This window comes from Embiotoca jacksoni, unplaced genomic scaffold, assembly GCF_022577435.1.
Source record: "Embiotoca jacksoni isolate LCO1_2020_lvr unplaced genomic scaffold, fEmbJac1.0.p SCAF_10, whole genome shotgun sequence".
Classification (NCBI taxonomy): domain Eukaryota; kingdom Metazoa; phylum Chordata; class Actinopteri; family Embiotocidae; genus Embiotoca; species Embiotoca jacksoni.
The window spans coordinates 1,485,994-1,504,005 of record NW_027185230.1 but is presented as its reverse complement, the minus strand read 5'-3'; the positions used below and the strand labels follow the sequence as shown (position 1 = coordinate 1,504,005).

General features: G+C 41.0%; 1 protein-coding gene across 2 annotated transcripts; it reads right to left on the bottom strand.

Moving 5' to 3' along the window:
• Positions 1 to 136: 136 nt before the first annotated feature.
• LOC138205304 (MAM domain-containing protein 2-like) lies at positions 137 to 15,264 on the bottom strand. 2 transcript variants are annotated; one of them, XM_069161215.1, is made up of 16 exons: positions 14,971 to 15,264; positions 14,837 to 14,878; positions 14,594 to 14,704; positions 10,340 to 10,629; positions 8,118 to 8,202; positions 7,744 to 7,881; positions 7,001 to 7,278; positions 6,181 to 6,274; positions 5,659 to 5,805; positions 4,881 to 5,000; positions 4,585 to 4,730; positions 2,825 to 2,921; positions 1,677 to 1,835; positions 1,294 to 1,547; positions 579 to 663; positions 137 to 471 (listed from the first exon to the last, which is right to left on the bottom strand). In XM_069161215.1, the coding sequence occupies exons 2-16, from the start codon at positions 14,865 to 14,867 to the stop codon at positions 425 to 427; spliced, it is 2,082 nt and encodes a 693-aa protein (XP_069017316.1). In that variant the 5' UTR covers positions 14,868 to 14,878; positions 14,971 to 15,264; the 3' UTR covers positions 137 to 424. The 2 variants fall into 2 exon arrangements, with proteins under 2 accessions (XP_069017316.1, XP_069017308.1); XM_069161207.1 differs by having other exon boundaries at positions 14,837 to 15,264.
• Between the last annotated feature and the right edge of the window lie 2,748 nt (positions 15,265 to 18,012).

Below are 18,012 nucleotides of genomic sequence, written 5' to 3'. Positions count from 1 at the left end.
AGTTAAAAAGTAAAGTCAATATCAACCTTTCTGATTGGCTCAGTGTGCAGCACTGTATTTCCACTTGGTGACAGTAAAAGCAAGTTTTTCTCACATCTGAATTCATTTATTAGTGAATAGAAAGAAAAAAAAACACATTAAAGAACCTTCTTGCTTTATTAGAGCAATGAGCATTAATCTAATGCATATAAATGTGAAGAAGAACACAGCTGAACACACTCATGCTACAGCGCAGAGACATGCTGACTGACAGCTATGTGTTGCTCCGTGAAAACCGAACTACATGAAAAGTTTCCTTTGTCCACATGTTTAAACCGACATGTAGGAGTCAAGAGTCGACAACGCTTTCAGTTGTATGTACTGTGCAAAAAAACTGACGGAGGGGGTCATGCATCCTACAGAGCTGTTTTCCTCCCTCCATTCTCTACTCAATCTCATTGGAGGTTCCCACGGTGGCTCTGATCTCCATTTCTGCAGGGGAAATAAGAAATCAATAAGCTTCTGCAGATCTTAAAAATAAATGTGCAATTTCCTTCCTTGGTGGATACTTAATCTTTAGCAGAAAATGAATTGTTTACCTGGACAAGATCCACCCTCTAAGATAATGTCATCAATGGCGATGTCACTCCTTACTGAAGAACCTCTGGTGGCTTCAAACACAATCTGGGACAGTGACACAAAGAAGCTATCATTTACATCATTTTAGAAGGTGTTAGATAAGTAAGACGTCTCTTTTTCCCCTTAACGGCTTAATATTAAAGCTCAAAGTCATTGATTCCCAAACTGTGGTATGTGGTCATATGGGTATTTATGAGATGTTTTGAATGATCAGTGTATATTTTTTCTATTCTCCTAATTCCTCTGCCTCCCATCCTCTCTTTAGTCGTCCAGCAGGTGACCCAGAAACTGACCTGGGATTTCTATCTGCAAAACATCTGATAACAGGAGGAGAGGGCTGTGGAGCTTAGAGAGAGGAAGCACCAGGTTTTTAACCAGTCAGCTGACCTGATGCTGTGGAAATTGACAGCACCTATAGCAGCTCTATGGGTATTCATTGGAAGTGCATATTATCCACACGATTGATTAAATCTTAAAGCAACAGTGCAAGACTAGTACATTAATGAACTTCCGTTACACTCAAGCGTTTGCCAAACAACTTTACACAATGCTGATTAAGTCCATCATCGCCAGATAAATCTCTTCATATCTGGATGGATACAAACTGGACGTGGGCCGAGCATGCGCACCAGAGATCTGAAAAAACAGTAAGGAGAAGCTTTGTTCCACTCTTGCCTGATGCTGGCTGTCACACTGGTAGTCCACTTGAGCCATCAGCCAAGCGATGCTCTGCTCGTCCTTCTGTTGCCACAGCAACACGTCCTCTCCGTCCTTGTCGATGTGAACGTTGAGCTGGCCCGTTCCTGAGCCGTACATGTGGTAGTAGAAGCGAAGACACTGAGGCCCCCTGGTTCCCCTGAGAGGGCGGGACAGCAGTCTGACCTTCTGACCGGGCAGCAGGGTAGACGCCTCCATGTGCAGGTAGTATCCTGTCAACACAGTGAAGACCTTTGTCTGTTTACGGATTTATAATGCTGATGATGTTCAGTTATATTGAACCTTTGTGTATTTTACAGAAAGTTGAATGGGAGCAGAGCTGAAGCAGAGGGCATCCTCACCGAATCCTGTGCTGTGGTCCCCTCTGGGTCCGGTGTACGAGGTCGGGGTGGGTCCTCGCCTCCACTCCCAGTCAGCAGCATCGCTATGCTTGTCCTGAATGTAACCACACAGGCCTGCTTCAAAGTCACAGTGTCCGGGGAGAGGAGACGACAACAGACCTGCAAGAGGAAAATGAATGAAACTTAAATGAGAAAGCATTTTATTGTCACGGCCCAACCCTGAAACAGAACTAACTGCATCTATCAATGGCCCTAAATTATACTTTACCGTAGGGGCTGTACCTTTTGCCCCCGATGCACTGTGGATTAGTCAGTGATGTCCTAGTCTCAAATGTGTGAAAGAAAATTCTGTTTAAAGCTTAATTCAATTGTAGCTAAAGATATTAAAAGTAGTTTGTAGTTGATATTGTTGTGAAGTGACGTGTTCGATTTTACCTTTGACAGACTGTCTGTGTTGCTGTGTTGCCTGTTTAGTAATACAAGCTTAATTCTTAGACAGGTTCAGGTATTCTCCTAAAATCACGGCTTCTATCAGCTAATCAGAATGTCCCTGTGGCCTTGGTGATCTTGAGTGTTTCCCAGATTTGAAATGAAACTCAAAGGTCACTGAGATGTCAATAATCCATTCCTCTATAATCCACCCTTCTTCTGGCAATTTTACAATTGTACAGCATTTCCTGCACTGACCCATGAAACTACTGTCCACTGCTTTACTGGTGCTCCATAACGACTGCTTTCTGTAACAAGTTTGAGCAAGTACATGTGTATCCAGAGGATTACTGGTGCTTGTGAATGCGACTTGTGATATGGCGTCATCATATTTCTAAAAATGGCCTATGTTTATTATGATTGAATTTAACTGCTGTCTGCTGAATGTATGTCATTTAGTGGACCGAATGTCATAATGTTAATGAAGATGAAAAATGGTATGTGGATCCGCTCCGTGATTCAGAACTGCATCAAACTTTTTATCAACTGTTCTCAAGCCCACCAAGTTTTATAGAAATCGGGCTTGTTGTTTTTTTCCGTAATCCTTCTGATAAACAGAAAAACAAACCACACTGAAAACGTAACCTCCTTCCCGGAGGTGATCTCCCTTATAAACAACATGTATTTTTTAAAAATGCAGATGATTTTGGAGTTGCTACCTGCCGTCAGCTCGCAGTCCCCGAGGCTCACACTGATGTCGTCCAGAGCCACCGAGCCGCAGTCCCAGAAGCTCCTGCAGGTGCTGATGAAAAGGACCTGAACAGCAGAAGTCACCAGTGAGCAGTCAGCTTTTCCGTACCAGTGGAACTTCCTTTGTTTTACAACCATTAATTGTTTACAGATCTGTTCCAAAACCATAGAAATCCTGTTTGTGTTGTTGGTCACATTCTGCTCATATGTGTGCGACTCTTAAATCTTTCGTAGGGATGAAAAATAAATCACCAGTGAAATTCTTAGTATTTTAAAATGACTTCAACATGTGAAGTGAGGAACAAAGTGCGAGTGCTGAGAAATCCTTTGAGCACTGTGGAATCTGGATGAATGATTCTGATCACGTAGTTCACATGATGATACCGTCCTCCATCAGGAGAGATTCAGTGAAAAGAAGAAATCCCAGCTCAGAGCTCAAACAGCCCAACAGGAAGTGAAGTTTCCACTCGTAAGTTGGTTCTTTGGAAATTCCATTAGTTTTTCTCTCTGCTGCCTTTGTATAATGTTTTTCTCTTTTCTTTTGATCTGAACCTGCAGTGCAAACTTTTGTTATGCTTTTCTTCCAGTGTGAGTAATTATGAAAACATTCCTCACATGCTTAAATTATAGGCTCCACAGTAGATCACTCTGTTGCTGCTGTTGTGGCTGTAAAATGGTGAATAAATAATTTGGTGGTTCACAACATCTATGAAATGATTCATTTCACTTTAATAATTTGATCTATTCTTTCCAATAACATTTAGAAAGTCGAGAAAAGTTGCTCTATTGAGTTATTTAATCCTCATTCAAGTTAACGTAGGGCTACGCTGGCTTGTTGGGTGGTGCACATACCCATATAGAGCATTTCTGTGGAATTTGTGTCAAAAAAAATACGAATCAAAAGTGAAACGTACAATTTACAAACAAGTTATTTGTGTAAAATATTGGTCTTTTACATAATTACACAAATAATCAGTTTTACTTTTGAGATGACATTTCAGAGAGTTGTATTCTCTCTCAAATTCTTATTTTTGTTTGATATTTAAGAAATTTTGTTTGAATATTATGTATTATTTCCATACATGCCGAGTAACTTTTCTGGCCATCACGGGAGTATCTCACCAGACGGTTTAAACACTCTGCATACTGTGAAATACAAAGGAATTTTGTGGTGGTGACTTTTCTTCCTTACATTTTTTCTTTATTCTTTTTATCATTTGTCTGTTGACTTTTTAAAAATTCTTTCTTTGCTTAGTTCCTCACTTCACCCAATTCTTCTTTGATAATTTATATTCATTCATTACTGTCTTCTTCCCATCTTGCACCAGTTTTTGTTTATCCTCTAATTCTTTCCTTCCATTCCCTCATATTTCTGTTTATTTTTCTTCGTACCTTCTGCCCTCCATGTTTGTTTGTTTATTCTGCTTTTCCTTTCTTTCCTCTTTAACCCGATATGCCATGTATTCTCTTGTTTCTTCTCTCCTTCCTTTTTCTCCTTCCTCACGTACGCCCTTCCAATCTTCCTTCTGTCATTCCTTAATTTGACCTTTAACCTTCCTCCCGTCCTTTCCTTTCCTTTCCTTTCCTTCCTTCCTTCCTTCCTTCCTTCCTTCCTTCCTTCCTTCCTTCCTTCCTTCCTTCTCTCAGTGTTTCTCCTCTCTTTTATTCTCCGATGTCGCTCCATCTGACATTCAGACTCAAGCGATATTTCCACGTCCTCTCGCCTGACCTTGGCAGGCTTTGACGTCTGGAAGGTGACGTCCGCTGCGATCCAGAGTCCTCTCGACTTCTCGCCCTGAGTCCAGATCTTCTCCTGGCTGGTGCTCTGCTGCTGCAGCAGATAAACAGCCAGAGCCTGGTCCGTCTGGTTGAAACCTGCAGTTGCCAGAGTTATTTCTGGTCAGTGATTCAGTCAAACAGATTCCAGCAGAAGATTTACACACAGACTCAATCACTGCCACAAGTAGACAAAAAAAACACATCACAAATATCTATCATTCTGCTGAGTTTAGAGGTGGCACTCACCCCTGAGGGAGAAGTAAAATCTCAGGCAGTACTTCATGTTCCCTGGCAGAGTTGGACTGATCAGTCGGGTAACGTATCCGGAGTGTGGGCCCAGCCGGGAGTGAGCCAGCAGGAAAGATCCTGGAGGGAGAAAACGGCATCTATTTTCTTGCAAAACTCTGTCATCCTCTGAATCTGCTTGTCATTATTGCTCCCTTCTCTGCTCGCACCTGGTAATAATCTCGTTTTCATCTGTTTTTCAGTTGCAAAAATTACTTTCTGCACATCCGACAGTTTAAAAAATTTTTTTTTCAAAGCTGCATGCACTGATTGTATGGTTGCAAGGAGGCCAAATTTTTTTTTTGAAAAAGCTGAGAGACACGCAACCACCACTAAATCGTTGTCTCATAAAGTTGCGGTGGCTTTCGTGTTAGTAAACAAATCTACTTATTCAGCTTTTGTGACCAGTTTAAAAGTCAAATATTTTGCTTTCTTTTTGGTCTTGAGCTGCTAAATGCTTCATTATGTTCACCAGCTTAACTGTGTTTGGTGGAAGGCAGGTGGTGGAAACATTTACTAAAGCAGACAGTAAATGTGACGCACAAACAAAACTATGAGCTACAAGAGAGTTAAAAGCTGAGTGGAGCTGCAGAATGAACGACTTCAACATTCCAAGCATCCCTCCAGTAATTTGGCTCAATGATCCCTCTGATTTAACATTGACCTCCTGTCATATTGCCAGATTTATGCCTCACATTTAAAAAAAACAAAAAGATATAATTTTTTGCTGCAGATCCACCTGCCCCTGTGGTGTGGTCTCCATTCCTAAATATGTTGGGCTTCACAGACACTCTCCTCCACGATGACCTCGTCACCTGGTCCTGGGTGTAGAGGCAGAAACCGGACTCAAAATCACAGTTGGCGATGGAGGGGTCAAAGGTCGGCTCTGTGGAATAATTACATAGAATCAGCATGTTGATGTTGGATAAACACTTTTGTGGTTCCTCTTTACATTAGAAAGATTCACATTTGCATTATATTTGCACATGTTATGGCTATTTATAGACCTCAGAGAATAACTTCTCCATTAACCTGGTTAACTGTATGGTTTATAGTAGAGTCATCCTCAGGACAAACTTTACATTTTTATCCCCAATAAATCCAAACCTCCATGTTTGGATCTTAACGAAGTTTTAAGCTCTTAGTCCTTTTAAAATCCTAAAAGGATTTTCACCAGTAAAGTATCATGTCATAAATAGAACAGTTTCAATGACTTCATAAACATGGAAACAAACAATGGAACAAACAGTGTGCAGCTCACCAGTGTCTGTGCTGCAAAACTCTGGAGAAAAGGAAATGTCATCAACTGCAACTCGTCCGCCTCTTGGACTGTTAAAGGCCACTTCAAAGACCACCTAGAGGTGGAGACAGACTCTCATAAACAAAGTCATTATGTGCACACAGACACACGCACACACACACACACACACACACACACGCGCGCGCACACACACACACACACACACACACACACACACTTACATTTTAATGGATGTTTTTCACCGATTCTTTTTGTTTATTTTTCTCAAGCGTAACTAGGTAGGAGACAATGCATAGGACACTTTATTAGGTACACTGGTACAATTTATTGTGACTCCATGCAATTTAGATTTCCAGATCCTAGCTGATGATGTTGAACTGAATTACAATATATTCAACGTAAATATATTTTTGTCCTCCCTATTTACACACAGAGTGAGGCCCAATGTTCAAAAAAACCTCTGAATATAATGCAGTCCAGAACAACATCAACACTATGACTTCGCCTCCAAAATATGTATTTAAAAAAAAAAAAAAAATGTCACTATGATAACATCTGCAGAGAAATGGCACAATTCATTTTCTTAAGTTTCCCATAATTCTCCTGGGTCAGTGGTTTAAAAATGTCATCATCAGGTGATGTGAACGAGCTTAAATGTGGTGTAACAGTGGACAGTCAGTAAACTGGCTCAATCTGCTTAAAAATTCAGCTTCACACTTAAGAATGTGTTGTTATCGTCTTTAAAAGTACCACGGTATTGCTTTAATATCTTTAAATTAAAATCCAGAATGTGGAAAAGTAATCATTAATGTTTACTGACCTGCACTGAGTACGGTGCCCTGAGGTCCACCTGCACAGATATCCATTCTCCCAGAGTCCCGCTCCAGTGGCTCTGGTTCTCTGAGCCGGCCTTCCACAGTTCCTGGTACTGGCCCAGACGGTCCCGGGTGTAAACAGAGAACAGGTTTCCTCCCTCCTCACTGCGCTGGTACTGAAAACTCAGGCAGCCGGACATCGGCACCATCGTCAGGGGAGACACCAGTTTGGCCACCTCTTTGAAAGTCTTGGCGTAGTTGGAGTCCACGTACATGAGGTGACCTGAGAGGGGTTCAGTGACTTCACTGACATGAAACTTCTGAGTTTGAACATTAAGCATTATTTGGTCACCTGCAGGTCAACAGATGTGTAGACATCTACATCAAATAGTTGTCCGGGTTACATATAACCTTTGTTTCCGCAGCATTTAGATTACCTTATTGAAACCCGAAGATCGCCTTAAAAAAATTGGTTCAGTGATCTGTCTAAAAAATAAAAACTTTACATTTTGAATTATGATTGCTACTTTTATTGTCACAGCAAAGCAGACAGGACCAAAAAAAGAAAATCGGAAAGCATAAATGAACATTACGGTGTTTAGTTTTGTTTGCTTTGGTCATTTATTGAGGTGTCTTTTAAGATGAGGAGTGAGTATAATCATAGTAGAATTGAATGAAAAGCATTTACTGTCTCATTTCATCTACAACGAACAAGTCGTGGGATAAAAACAGTAGAAACCTCTCTCACCTGTCCTGTTGTTGTAGGTGTGGTCAATTGGCATATTAATGTGAGGCAGCTGGATCCTTCCTCCTCCCACATACCAGTTCACATTGGCATTCCACTGGTTACTGTATCCACACAGGTGAGAGTCCTCAAAATCACACTCTGGACAGACAACAGAGAAGTTACTGACAGATCTGACATTTTGGGTTTGCACACAGAAGGATTTCATGGTTGTTCTTTTTGCTATGTTAATATGTGTGTGTGTGTGTGTGTGTGTGTGTGTTTGCATGCGTGTGCGTGTTTAAGGGTTTAAGGAACAGGATGTGGATCTTTATGCAGACATGTGGCGAATGTTTTTCTTTTCCTTTTAGAAAAGATGTGTGGGTGAATTCACTGACCCAGGCAGTATCCGGGGCTGATGTGGATCTCAAAGATGGCCACACTGCTCTCGGCGCTCGGTCCAGGTTTACCTTCGACGATGACCTAATCAACAACACATGTTCAGTAATACCCTGCAACCAGCAATGAGGTGTGACACAGGGATGACATCACAGAGGGTTAAAAAGAGTGCACACACGAAACACAGATATCTGATACACTGGTCGAAGGTTTGGCGAGCAGCAGGTTTGCTGTGAAATCACTTTCAGAGGAAGAAACAACACGCAGGAAGACAGAGAAGAAAAAAACACACCCATTAAAATCTAAGGTCAGGTCTTGTATGTGTGTGTGGTAGAGTAGTGTCAATTTACAGAAAATTGTTTGCTGAAATCAGCAAGCTGCTGCTGGAGACAAGGTGAATGAAAGGGCTGAACTATACAGTGAATGTGCTCCACAACCAAAGCTGAAAGAGACTAAAAACACCGATAGTGATAAAGATTTGTCAATAATTCTTTGTGATTTTGTCTGGACTTGGTTAAAAAAAAACATTAATCTAATTTCTGCATAGTGGCTTTCCATTGTCAGTTAATAGTTGAACATTTTGGAACATACATTAATTCACTCTCAGACTTTGCTCAGATGAGAAAATACCAACCTCATGTCTGTGCATTAAGTGCACTAGAAGAAGAACCTGGTTAGCATAGTTTGGCTGATGAAAACAGTAAACCTGTGGCTCTATCCAAAATGAAAAATATGCCTACAAACACTTCTACCGTTCAATAATTAGGTAGCATATTAAATTTGATTTGTTCAATCCATATAGGAACAGAAATGTAAAAAGTTTTGTTTCATTTTGTGCGAGTGACATAGTGTAACTATTTCTTGGCAGCTAATTGTGGAGCCAGGCCAGCTGCCCCCCCATCTCCAGTCTTTATGCTAAGCTAGGCTAACCACATCCTGACTCAGGCTGTCTTAAAATCTTGCAAAAGGAATAAATCGGTGTGTTTCTAAAATATTGAATTATGTCTTCAATTAAAAATTTTTTAAAAAATGGACTAAAGCCATTTTCACCAAAACAATAGCATTAAGTTATTTCTACACAGGCACATGAGCCCCTGGACTGTCATGTTAGTGAGAAGTGAACGCATGAATTTGTCGCCTTGAATGAAGCAGGACGTTTTAGCAGTTATGGTGAAATCCAAACCTCTGGCACATTCATTTTTTCCCCGCAGGTCTGGACTGAAATATGTTTATGCAAAGAGGAGCCCACACACAGCACAGGTCTGGCATACCATGATGTAGGTCACAGCCCTGTCAGCGTCAGCTCTGCCTCTGCATATAATATAAACATGTGCCACAATGTTTAGAAAATGACAACACGCATCACACTGGCTTCAATTAAGGGCCGGTTTGCGGTATGTCAACCTAAATCTGTCTTGTTAACATATTGAAATGTTTTGTGCACCTCTGCTGTTATTTTAGGCTCAAACAGGTTGGACAATCAGCTGTGACACACCGCACTTTTATTCTTTGATTACACTCTAAAAATAGTAAATAATGAGGAAGATAATATGCTGTTTGTGCTTTTTTTTTTTTACTAATTTGTGTCTCATGACCTAATTGAGAGAATTAGCTTTTCAAACAGCTTGCTTTGTATCTTTTTTCCCTCACTAAGAAAACTGTGAGAAAGTTGAACTGAAGTGCAATAGGATTTCTTGTAAAATTACAACTTTTTGCCTTCACATCTGCAGCTTTATTTCACAATATTATCACTTGTTCTTTGCCTGCAATCTGTCAGTGGTGTGGTGATGGGAGATAAATAGGGCAGCAGAATTCTTATTTTTATAATCACTAATATAACATAAATTACAATCTGAATTATGTATTTGATTCTGCATAATCTTTCATGATATTATGATGAATTATGATTCCACTTGCATAACTTTGCCATGGACTTTAGTGAGAACATTTGAGCCCCTCAGAAGAGGAACATTTTCCAGTTTGGACCATGAATGACCTTACTCTTCTGCAATCAGTATAAATAAGACACTTTTAGTACCACTGCTCTAGGAATAGTTATTTTATATTTTTAGTAAGCTGTTTTTTCCATTCAACATTTTTATTTTATTAGATAAGATGGACGTATTATAATCAATCTTGAAGCCTCAGTCATGATTTTTAATCTTTTCAAACTGGCCTTCTTCCCAAACAAAGATTAGAGACTATTTAAGGAGTGTTTTACCCTGTAAGGCTCACTGCTTTTCTGCAGGTCCATGCTTGAGATGACCCAGCTGTCGGAGGGTGCCTGGCTGCTCCACAGTGGTCTGTCAAAGCTCTTTCCCTCAGTGCGCTGCAGGACCTCCAGTCTTCCCGACCCCGTGATCTGGTAGACGAGCCTCAGGCAGCTCCACTCTTCATGCTCCAGAGACGGACTCAGCAGAACCCCTGTGATTTCTCTCTGCGGTTCGGCACCTGAACCCATGTTATTCTCCTGGTCATCGTTTTTGGCTGCGTCCACTGTGACAAAACGGCCTAAAAAAAAAAGAAGGTTTGTGCTTTAATAAACCTGTATATGTTTAGAGGCACAGCATTTGTACTGCAAGAATATTATGCACAAGGATTTCAAAAAGGATTTATGAATGTTTTAGTTATGTTTTACAAATAACAATAAGGCTATTTATACAACTCATCAAAGCATTTACATATTTTATTTAACCTTTCAGACACTCATTGGTTTACTTTCATTCTTTATGGTAAACACCTGCACAAACCTGCTTGAGAAGTATTTAACACCCACTGCCTGCAGGGCATTAACACCATGTACAGCTCACTGCTAGTGTTATGAAAAGTTAAATAAATATGTGATTATATGATTAGACTCATGTCATGGTAATTATTTAACAAAATAAAAAGAAAGGTAAAAATATTTTAGGTGTTTTGAGGCAGACTATACAACCAGCATCATGCTGTGGCTCATTTCTGGTAATCCAACAAGGTAATACACCAGTGAAAACATGATACCCAGTAAAATAGAAATTGCTTTCTCTTTTGGTTTAATTAATTCACTGTGAATTTCATGGCTGATGTGGTCCCCCTTAAAAGCAGAGTTTGTGTTATTGGCACTCTCACCAAATCCATTTTCCTGTAGTAATTTCCTCAAAAACTGACAAAGAAAAGTGTTGGAACAAGAAGTTTGGGCTTTACCAGGTGTGAAAATCAGGACCATGAGAACATAGGATCATAGGACCCTATAGGCCTCTAGGAACAGAACCTTGGGAACAAAGGACTGTCGGAACATAAGACCCTGTAGGAGTGTAGGATCTTGGGAAGTTATACCTTGGGAATATAAGACCTTGCGACCTTAATATGCAAGCAACATAGGACCACTGGGAACTTATGACCCCAGGAACAGCGATACACTCCCCTTATGATCATTGACAAGCAAATAGCAATGAGGAAAATGATAGCGGCAGATGATGTTACCAGACGATAGTAAAGTAGCGTCTCTATGCACTGCAGGCACAGTGGTGTTTTCAGCTGAATGCCAGCATGCTGCCCTTTAGCAGATAATAGTTGCCATTTTTACCATCACAGTCTAGCACGTTATAATGCTAACATTTGCTAATTAGAAATAAAGAAGTACTGCTGAAAGGCTGACTTTCGCTAAACTAAATTGTGTCTTACAAATCAACTTTAGAAGCAACGACCATAGAATCCCTCTGTTGGTATGGCTAAAAAGATTGAATTAACTCACACATATGTGTCATCTCTGTGAAACATTGCTTGTCTGTCCCAACTTCACGACTAGTCCAGACAACATACTACCGTACTGCATCAATCATTCTCTAAAGAGCTTATTTTTAAGGTAGAACTCCACAAACTTGAAAAGAGTTTAAATCAAGATCCTGTTTCTGTTAGAATCTTTATCTAAAACAAAAAGCAAATTTTTAAGAATGGGATATTTTGCATAGTGATTATGCCCTCTGTCTTGATGCAACATGAAATCCACCTCAGCAGCTCTGAGCTTCTTTTCTGCTTTAGGGGCCTCATGGCTCTCCTCAGTAGTCTGCCATTTATTATTTGTTCGTGTGACACTGGTGTTGTATTCAAATCCAGAGCTGAGCTCATTTCACCTTTAATTTGGACATTTCACGTTTCTCCTTTTTTGCCACTAAACTGATATTGTTTGCAAACTCTGTATTTACACATTAAATCAATTGAATTAAAAGATTCTTGTTCAAAACCTCGGCGCACACACCAACTGACGTGATGTCTTGATTAAATCAGTGTCAACACTTTTATTGGATTCAGAACAAAGACTACATAAAACTGCTTTATATATTAGACATGACTTCACTTCTCTTTTGCCAAATGCACAGAGCACAGAAAGAAAACGGAGGATTGAGAGAGAGAGGATACAAGAGCAAGAGCTGAGCACACCATTAACGCTGACCTTTTTAACAAGCCGGCGGCTACAGCAACAGGGATGGAAACAGGAAAAGAGTAAGTAGTTAATGGACGAAGCAGGCTGCAACAGCAGAGCCATGTTCAAACAAGTCTGAGCAAGGATCATGCTGAAAAAAGTATTAATGAGAAGTTCTTCCAACAGGGTCTGGTTGCAGAGACACCACAGCAGAAGGACACTGTCACGAGAGGAGAAAGTTTGCTTCATCAGGGAAACAGATGTAGATTACAGACGACTTTAACTTCGGCTATCTCTTATGATTGTTTTTTTTTTAAACAATAACCAGATACCATAACTTGTGAATACGTCATATTTTTTTATCATACTCTCAGCATCTCCTAATAATTGATTGAGAACAGGAAAAAGCAGATAAATAAACTGCTACTGGAATACACAGCCGGTTAGGCTAGCTTAGCATGAAGACTGAAAGCTGGGAGAAGCGGCTGGGCTGTCCAAAGTTAAAGGATCCACCTACCACCGACCCGAAAACGCATATTAATACAATCACCAGTTGTTACACAAGCTAAATTGGAATACTTTTAGGCCGAATTATGTGCTGGAACAATTTATCTGTCCATCCAGCACTTCTTGGATCTGTGTGACGTGGTGGTGACCTCTTGACATCAACTGCAATGTGACGAGATATAATTCCAGTACTTAATTCCCCCTAAAACCACAAATTAGGGGTGACCCAATGGCTGAGTGGTGATGGCTTACACCATGTGTGCTAAAATGCGTGAAGCAACTAGGAGCTAAGAGACGTCATTCCTCTGATGTTTTTTTTTTCCCACATTTCCTGTCTTCTTCATCCCGAAAAGGGACATTGGCCAGAAAATAAAAAATGATAACTTTGACATCACAACTTGTTGTTTTTGAACTTTGGAAAGAGTCAATCCACCTGTATTTCCCTATAGCTCCAATCTTTTGCTAAAATAGGCTAATAACCTTCAATCTCCTGTTCCTTCCTTATTTCTAGTTAACACACAAGATTGAAATCGATGGTCTCATCTTATTCTGTGACCAAACCCCAAATACATTTCACAAGTTCCCCTGTTTCTTTGAACATGAAAACAGGCGGAATATATTGCCCTATTTAGAATTACCATTCTAACATTTAGCGACTAGGATTTTTGTGTGAGTTTAAAGACTTAGAAACCGGTCAAGTTTGTCATTACTGTCAGAACACTTGAATATGTTCTGGTACACGAGAACCAGATGTATTGTGGTTGTTGCCTTAATATGGCTGCTTAATTTCACTCGAATTTGTGTTTTGGACATGGTCCAATTTATGTTGTAAATCAAGTAGCTGAACCTGCCAGCTTTGGGCCACTCAACACCTGGAATCACACCAGTACTTGTGTATCGATAATAAAAACTGGCTTGTCACATTTACGTGTGTGAAAGATGATTCAAGTTAGATATGAGTTGAGAGGAGCTTGGAAAAAACACTGAGAGTGTTTTTTTTTCTTCATTTGTTTACATCCACATATCCTTAACCTCTTAAAGCAGGCCCCACTATGTCACGATGAACATGATGGATCCTCCTGCTGCACCAAGAGGCATCTGTCTTCAGTGCTATTAGCAGCCTGACCCTTTTCAATATTTCATGCATCTACTTTGCTACATTAGTTTTAAAGTTGTTTCAAAAGTCTGTGTCCAGCAAATAATGATGTTGAAGAAGTTGTTTTTCCAATCACACATTAATCAAATCATGTACGAATGATCTAATCTCCATTCATCTGCAGGCTTTGATCATTTTACATAAACAGACAGTGACGTTATTTCGATTTTTAAATGGGAGTGTACAGCACTCATTCATATCAGCTGCAGTACCACAGCCCAACCAGAATGCCTAAGTGTGTTTTTTCACTGACTCCAGATGTTCACGGATGCTGGAATCAATGCAGACCAGATGGGCCAGTACCGAAACTTACTAAAAGAGTCACGATGCCACTCATTACTAACAACTAAAATAAAACTGTTTTAAAATTCAGAGTACGGAAGATGCAGCGTGGCATCTTTTGAAAGTACCATCTTTGTGCAGGGTCCAGCTCGTGAAGTCTGCATCTGACGTGTATCCGCAGGTGTTGGACTCAAAGTTGCATGAGCCTGGCAACAGCTGGCTGTGGGCTTGGATGGTGGCTTTGAGCACAGAGGGAGGAAAAAGAGAGACGAGAGACATTAGAGAGAGGGAAGTATGAATCATAGCAACTGGCATTAACAAAAACATGCCCTCATGCAACAGCACTGGCACAACCGTTAACACGTACTCACCAGCAAAAGTTAAGAGGTAGAATAGAAACATTGCAGATTTCTCTGGAAAACAAAAAAACGTCAACCTCAGAGGAAATAAGAAAAGTAAAAGTAGGTCTTGCATCCACAGACGGAAAAAATAACAGAAGCTGCACCAAAGTTTGTTTTTGAAGACTTTTCTTGTGTGTGTCGTCTGAGTGTCTCTCCAGCTCCCAGACTGGCAGCACACTGCAGGGTCTCTGTGGGGAGAACAGAGAGGAGGAGGAAAGAGAGGGAGAGAGAGGTCTGGGAGGGAGAGGAAGGGGAGGAGGAGAAAGAAGGTGAGTGATGAGCTGATGGGAGGCCAGTTAGGGAGCAGAGGAGAGAAGGAAATGGAGGGGAAGAAGGGGAAAGAGGTGGGAGGAAGGAGGAACAAAGTGAGATGGGAGAGTAGGTGATGAAGAAAATGAAGGAAGTGGAAGGGAACAAGTTGCAGAATATAATGAATGATTAAGTAGGAAGAGCATGACACACACACACACACACAGTTACACAATGTGTCAAAACAGTGATGAATTTTAAACAGTCAGTGTTATTCAGCTCCCCTCTCCACCCACGTATATCCTCCCAATCTGGGGACTGAATATTAACTTACAAATCAAGACTGGGCTCCCATCAGCCCACAGAGAGGTAATGAGACTGTTCTTATCTGAAAAAAAACTGCATTTATTTAAACACTCATGACCTGCGTTTACATTTTCTTGACAAGCAACCTGATGTCGAGTGAATGACGACTGTTATCTCCCTGAAGACATTCTCACATGGTCACAAACCCTCAGAAGGAAGAGGTCGGTGTTCACTGGAGGACTCAGTTGTCACCCAACTACTAATGGTTCTTTTAACAATGACCACAATCTTTTTGTAACCTTATCCAAACAGCTGTAGTTGTCTTTACTCAATCAAACCTTAAAGGTCCCACATGCCACTCTTTTCCTGTGATTTTTATTTGTCATCTTAATATCCATGAGAGGATATTTTTGTGGTCTTCAGTACCAAAAAACATAGTTTTTACATTTCCTCGTTTAATCTTCTCTCTCAAGCTCTACCAAGAACAGGCTGATTTTGTTTGTGTCTTTAAGGTGCATTGCTCTCAGTGACCCTCTCTTCTGATTGGCTGACTCCTGCTGAGTGACACACCCGGACCAACCACAGGTTTTCTGTGGTTTTGTAGCTTGCTTGGTAATGACCACTCTGTGTTTTCTTTCATGTAAAAGGCTGTAGAGTGGTCCGTGCTCAGGAAGGACAAATGACATGGGCATGAGTTTGTGACATCACAAACTTATGAAAGTCCAAATAGCAAAATTGCCGAATTCAGACTGTGCATTACTCTGTGGACTGAGCATTTTGACGTGTTCACAGAAATACGATGGCAACAAGACCTGCTTCATAACTAAAAAGAGAAAGAGAAATCTGACATTTATACAATATGGGACCTTTAAGTGTAGGCAGCAGATGACACAACAGTCATCTCAGTTATTTTTTGTAATGGGGCATACAATGATATTTCAGACAATAGTTCACGTCTTACTTTGTGGTAACAGTTTAGTGACACCCCTTTTCCTCTTTTAACATGACAATTCCCCACATGCACGAAGCCAGGTCCATAATGAAATGACTTTGCCTGTTTGGTAGAGATGAAGCTGACCGACTGGAACAGAGCTTCACTTTAACCCAACAATAACACCCTCAGGATGAACTGGAACTGGGAGCATATATCTACAGCAGGACTCCTAAATCTGACTGAAATCTTGTTTGCTAAAACAGCTTGGATATTCCCATGGTTCTTCAACTACAACATTTGCATGCTGAGCGTTCACACACTTTTGGCATATAATATACAGTGCATCCGGAAAGTATTCACAGCGCTTCACTTTTTCTACATTTTACAGTCTTATTCCAAAATGGATTAAATTCATTTTTTCCCCTCAAAATTCTACACACAATACCCCATAATGACAACATGAAATACATTTTTTAGAAATTTTTGCAAATCTATTAAAAATAAAAAAAAAATAAAAAAATCACATATACATAAGTATTCACAGCCTTTGCCATTACACTCAAAATTGAGCTCGGGTGCATCCTGTTTCCACTGATCATCCTTGAGATGTTTCTACAACTTGATTGGAGTCCACCTGGTAAATTCAGTTGATTGGACATGATTTGGAAAGGCACACATCGTCTATATAAGGTCCCACAGTTGACAGTGCATGTCAGAGCACAAACCAAGCCATGAAGTCCAAAGAATTGTCTGTAGACCTCCGAGACAGGATTGTATCGAGGCACAGATCAGGGGAAGGGTATAGAACAATTTCTGCAGCGTTGAAGGTCCCAATGAGCACAGTGGCCTCCATCATCCGTAAATGGAAGAAGTTTGGAACCACCAGGACTCTTCCTAGAGTCGGCCGCCCGGCCAAACTGAGCGATCGGGGGAGAAGGGCCTTAGTCAGGGAGGTGACCAAGAACCCGATGGTCACTCTGACAGAGCTCCAACGTTGCTCTGTAAAGAGAGGAGAACCTTCCAGAAGGACAACCATCTCTGCAGCACTCCACCAAGCAGGTCTGTATGGTAGAGTGACCAGACGGAAGCCACTCCTCAGTAAAAGGCTCATGACAGCCCACCTGGAGTTTACCAAAAGGCACCTGAAGGACTCTCAGACCATGAGAAACAAAATTCTCTGGTCTGATGAAACAAAGATTGAACTCTTTGGCCTGAATGCCAAGCGTCATGTTTGGAGGAAACCAGGCACCGCTCATCACCTGGCCAATACCATCTCTACGGTGAAGCATGGTGGTGGCAGCATCATGCTGTGGGGATGTTTTTCAGCAGCAGGAACTGGGAGACTAGTCAGGATGGAGGGAAAGATGAATGCAGCAATGTACAGAGACATCCTTGATGAAAACCTTCTCCAGAGCGCTCTGGACCTCAGACTGGGACCATCTTCCAACAGGACAACGACCCGAAGCACACAGCCAAGATAACAAAGGAGTGGCTTCGGGACAACTCTGTGAATGTCCTTGAGTGGCCCAGCCAGAGCCCAGACTTGAACCCTCTGGAGAGATCTGAAAATGGCTGTGCACCAACGCTCCCCATCCAACCTGATGGAGATTGAGAGGTCCTGCAAAGAAGAATGGGAGAAGCTGCCCAAAAATAGGTG